Source organism: Bison bison, unplaced genomic scaffold (assembly GCF_000754665.1).
Source record: "Bison bison bison isolate TAMUID 2011002044 unplaced genomic scaffold, Bison_UMD1.0 scf7180017853464, whole genome shotgun sequence".
NCBI lineage: Eukaryota > Metazoa > Chordata > Mammalia > Artiodactyla > Bovidae > Bison > Bison bison.
Window position 1 is genome coordinate 41,972 of NW_011484037.1, and position 4,022 is coordinate 45,993.

The window sequence follows — 4,022 nt, forward strand, 5'->3', positions numbered from 1 at the left end:
CCTCAGGAACTAATTTTGTAGGTAGTTGTATTTACGCCGTACTTCCTCCCGGTCCTTGGAAGAAAAGGAAGTGCTTACTGCTTCCCTACTTGGAAACACGTTAGGATCTTAAATTCCTGCAGTGACGTTAAGGATCTCTCCTCGTCTTAGGGTCGACAGACTGCGTGTGCTACTCGACCGTCGGCACAAACGACGCGGAGACCTCGGCTCTGCACATCATCGTGGGTAGGCGCCCCGTTACTGCTGCTCGGCTCGTGGGACCCCAGGGCTCCAGGTGCACATGGGCATCCGTCTGCCTCGCCATGCGGGTGCCCTGGCCCGACCCCCCACGGGGCCCTGTCTGCCGCCCTCCCCTGCCACCATCCAGCTCGTCCAGCTGGGTGACCCTCAGAAACACAGGCGCTGCTCAGACCCTCCAGGGCCCTCACCCAGCCTTGGGGCGCCTGGCACCCGTGCCCCGGCCGGCTCTCCCCTCACCCCCTGCACTGGCCAGGCGCACCCCGCCCGTCTGGAGCCCTGATCTCAGCCCTCTTCCCTGCTCAGGACTAGGCCCCTTATCATCCTGGGGGGACAGACCCCCCCAACTCCTCTAGACGGCGCGTCCCCGGGGCAGGAGACCCTGCAGCAGTCGTCACTGCTCGGCGCTGTCCAGGCGCCTGCAGGGCCCCCGTGTGGCTCCCTGCCCTGTGCTCGTCCCCGACGGCAGTCCTGTACTCCGTGTCCCCTGCAGTCACAAGGGCCGTGTTTACAGGCGGTGCCTTCGTGACTTTATGGCTGAGAACCCAGGCGCCTCGTCCTCCTCCTCAAGACCACTGTCCTCTCAGCTAGCAGCAGCCTTTAGCGAGCTTCCTGGCCCTGTTGTTCCCTCCCCACAGAGCAGCTTTCCCAGCCCCTTTCGGAAATCTGAGCCAGGCTCCCACGTGGCCTCTCTCCGCAGGGGACTCGCTGTCCATGGACGTGTCGGCCGTGCACCATGACAGCACGCTCCTGCGGTACTCGGTGTCCCTGCTGGGCTACGGCTTCTACGGTGACATCATCAAGGACAGTGAGAGGAAGCGGTGGATGGGCCTCATCAGATACGACTTCTCAGGTAGCCCGGCTCCCGGCCTTCCCTGCGCCCCCAGCCCCTGCCGGCTCGCTCTCCCTGGGGCGCGGGCCCCCGGGTCCCCGGGTGCAGGGCTGGGAATGGAGGTCAGCTGACTCCAGGTCGGACAAACCAGTGAGGGTCTGCAGTTTCAGGCCGTGTGCAGCACCAGCTTTCGGCGTTTAAATGCAGAGTGAAGTGAAAGGCTCTGTCGTGTCCAACTCTTTGCGACCCCATTGGACTATACGGCCCATGGACTTCTCCAGCCGGAATACTGGAGTGGGTAGCCTTTCCCTTCTCCAGGGAATCTTCCCAACCCAGGGATCGAACCCAGGTCTCCTGCATTGCAGGCGGATTCTTTACCAGCTGAGCCACCAGGGCAGCCCCAATGCAGAAGGGGGCTTGAAAGGACAAAGGGCTCAGAATCTGACACTCTTGTGGTTGAGGTGAATGCCTTGGCTGTATTCACTTATTTATTTTTATTTTTTGGCTGCACCTCGTGGCTTTTGGGATCTTAGTTCCCCGATTCCTCAGGCCCCAGGCAATGGATACGCAGCGTTCTAGCCACTGGACCTCCAGGGAATCCCCTCCTTTTTGGCTGTATTTGATGCGTCATTTCTCTGGTCACTCCCCTTATGGTTCACCTTTGGGTAAAGTTTACAGGCACACCTTGGAGACACGTAGGGCTCAGTTGCAGACCACTCTGAGAAAGCAAATGTCGAAACACAGCAGGCCACGTGAATGTTTTGCTTTCCCTGTGCATGTGAGGTTACGTGTACACTCAAGCGTGCTGTGTGCAGTAGCATCGTAGCTGAGAAAGGTGCATACCTCAGTCTGAAAGTTCTTTATGGTTAAAAACCGCTAACTGCCATCTGAGCCTTCCATGAGTTGTAACCCTTGTGGGGTACAGGGTCTTGCCTCCGTGATGCTGCTGACGGATCGGGGTGGGGGGTGCTGAAGGCGGGGTGTCGCAATTTCTTAAAATAAGACGACACTGAAGTTTGCCGCATCAGTCGACTCTTCTTCCAGGAATGCTGTCTCTGTAGCTCGCAGTGAAATTTGATAGCGCTTAACCCACAGCAGGCCTTTCAGAGCCGCCTCCGCTCGTGAGCCACACTTGTATCGTCTTCTCGTCCTCACTTCGGCCGTCTCCGTGGCATCTTCCCCACGACTCGATTCCGTCCAAGAAGCCGCTCTCTTTACCTATCCACGAGGAGCGGCTCCTCCTCAGTCAGCATTCTATCATGAGAGCCAGCCCCCAGAGACCCCAGAGCTGAGGACAACAGGCCCAAGCCTGGGGGTGTGCCCGGGGCTTCACAGGCAGAACCTGAGGCCACGAGGGTTCCCTGGTGGCCGAGACGCCCCCTCTGCCAGCACAGAAGGCGGCCCTGGCAGCCAGGAGCCTGCAGCGCCCCGAGACGGTGGCGGCGGCTCAGCCAGAGGCCGGAGGGGCCCTGTCCTTCTGCGGATGCTCTGTCTCCGACGACCCCGGCGACCCGCCAGCCCCTTCACGAGGCTGACGGCGCCATCTCCTCTCGCTCGCACTCTGTCCTCAGGGTTGAAGACCTTCTTCTCCCATCACTGCTATGAAGGCACAGTGTCCTTCCTGCCAGCTCAGCACACGGTGGGCTCCCCGAGGGACCGGAAACCCTGCCGGGCGGGGTAAGCATCTCGCATGCATGCTTCTGTTCAGGTGATGAGACGGAAGCAGGACCAGCTGGGGTTGTGAGTGGGGCGGTCCTTGCAGTGTAAGATGGGGGGTGCCGTTCATCATGTCCAGCGGCCAGGGTCCCCCAAACCCTAAAGGGGTCTCCCACACCCTGAGCTCTGAGCCACTGACTCGCTTGTCACCTACTGACCAAACAGCCGCCGTGTTACCTGTCATGCGAAGGGAGCAAGGGCTCTGGAGGGTCCACGGCGGGCGTTGCAGCTGGTTTCTGCTCCCGCCGGTGGCCCCCCCGCCCAACTGCGGGCCGAGCTCACCCCTCCCCTGAACCAATACAGGACCCCCAAGGGATGCGCCTGGCTTTTTGTAACTTCCATAAACTTCCGAGAAGGATATGTTGCCCGTATAATTTCTAAGAGTCAATCTGATTTTGAGAGCTCAAATTAACGTGCAAGGGAAGTATTTTTAAGTGAAGCCTCCGAGGCTGCACGCCAGCTGCGCGGGAGGGGCTGGTGGGCCCTGCTGTGCGCGCGTCACCGACCCGGCGCTGCTACCGCAGGTGCCCCGTGTGCAGGCAGAGCAGGCAGCAGCTGGAGGAGGAGCAGAAGCGGTCGCTGTACGGCCTGGACGGCACGGGTAAGGTGTCCGGGCCCGGGGCCCCTCCTCCCTCTCTGCGGAGCACCCGCTCCTCGGTTCCTCCAGGCCGAGCGCCCTGGCCTTTGCCAGAGCTTGGGGAAGGGCCCCTCTCACCGCGTCCCTCTGAGTTACTCCACGCCTGTCTCCAGAATGCTCTGGGACTGGGGGTTCAGTGAGTGGCCTCGCCGAGGCCTTGGATGAAAGTCACGGGCGATTTGTGGATGCCGAGATTTGTCTCATGTCATTTCCATACATCACACAGTACTTTCCTCATTTAATTTTTTTTCCCCCGCAACCATCTAAAAATGTAAAACTCAGTCTTAACTCACAGGCCACACACACTCACGTGGCAGGCCAGATCTGGCGACCCCTGCCCTAGATGGTGGTCCCAGAGCCCCCCATCCCAGCCCTGGGGAGGACTGCCCCTCGGGAGGTGACTGCGGGCGGGCTGTCTCTGTGCCGATGCCGAGGGGTAGGAAGCCCACCCCACCTGCCGGGTCCCAGTTTAACATGGCGTGAGACTGTCGGATGGTATCACCGATTCAGGGGACGTGAGTTTGAGTGGGCTCCGGGAGTTGGTGTGGACAGGGGGGCCTGGCGTGCTGCAGAGTCAGACACGACTGAGCGGCTGGACTG

General features: G+C 60.5%; 1 protein-coding gene across 1 annotated transcript in view; it reads left to right on the forward strand.

Moving 5' to 3' along the window:
• CERK (ceramide kinase) overlaps nt 1–4,022 on the forward strand; it is a gene marked incomplete at its 5' end in the record, with an annotated part of 17,260 nt that overhangs the window by 7,620 nt on the left and 5,618 nt on the right. The window contains 4 exons of the mRNA XM_010854742.1: nt 133–225; nt 938–1,090; nt 2,641–2,746; nt 3,310–3,559. Of these exons, the coding sequence (XP_010853044.1) occupies nt 133–225; nt 938–1,090; nt 2,641–2,746; nt 3,310–3,559 (602 nt within the window). The remainder of the gene's footprint in view (nt 1–132; nt 226–937; nt 1,091–2,640; nt 2,747–3,309; nt 3,560–4,022) is intronic.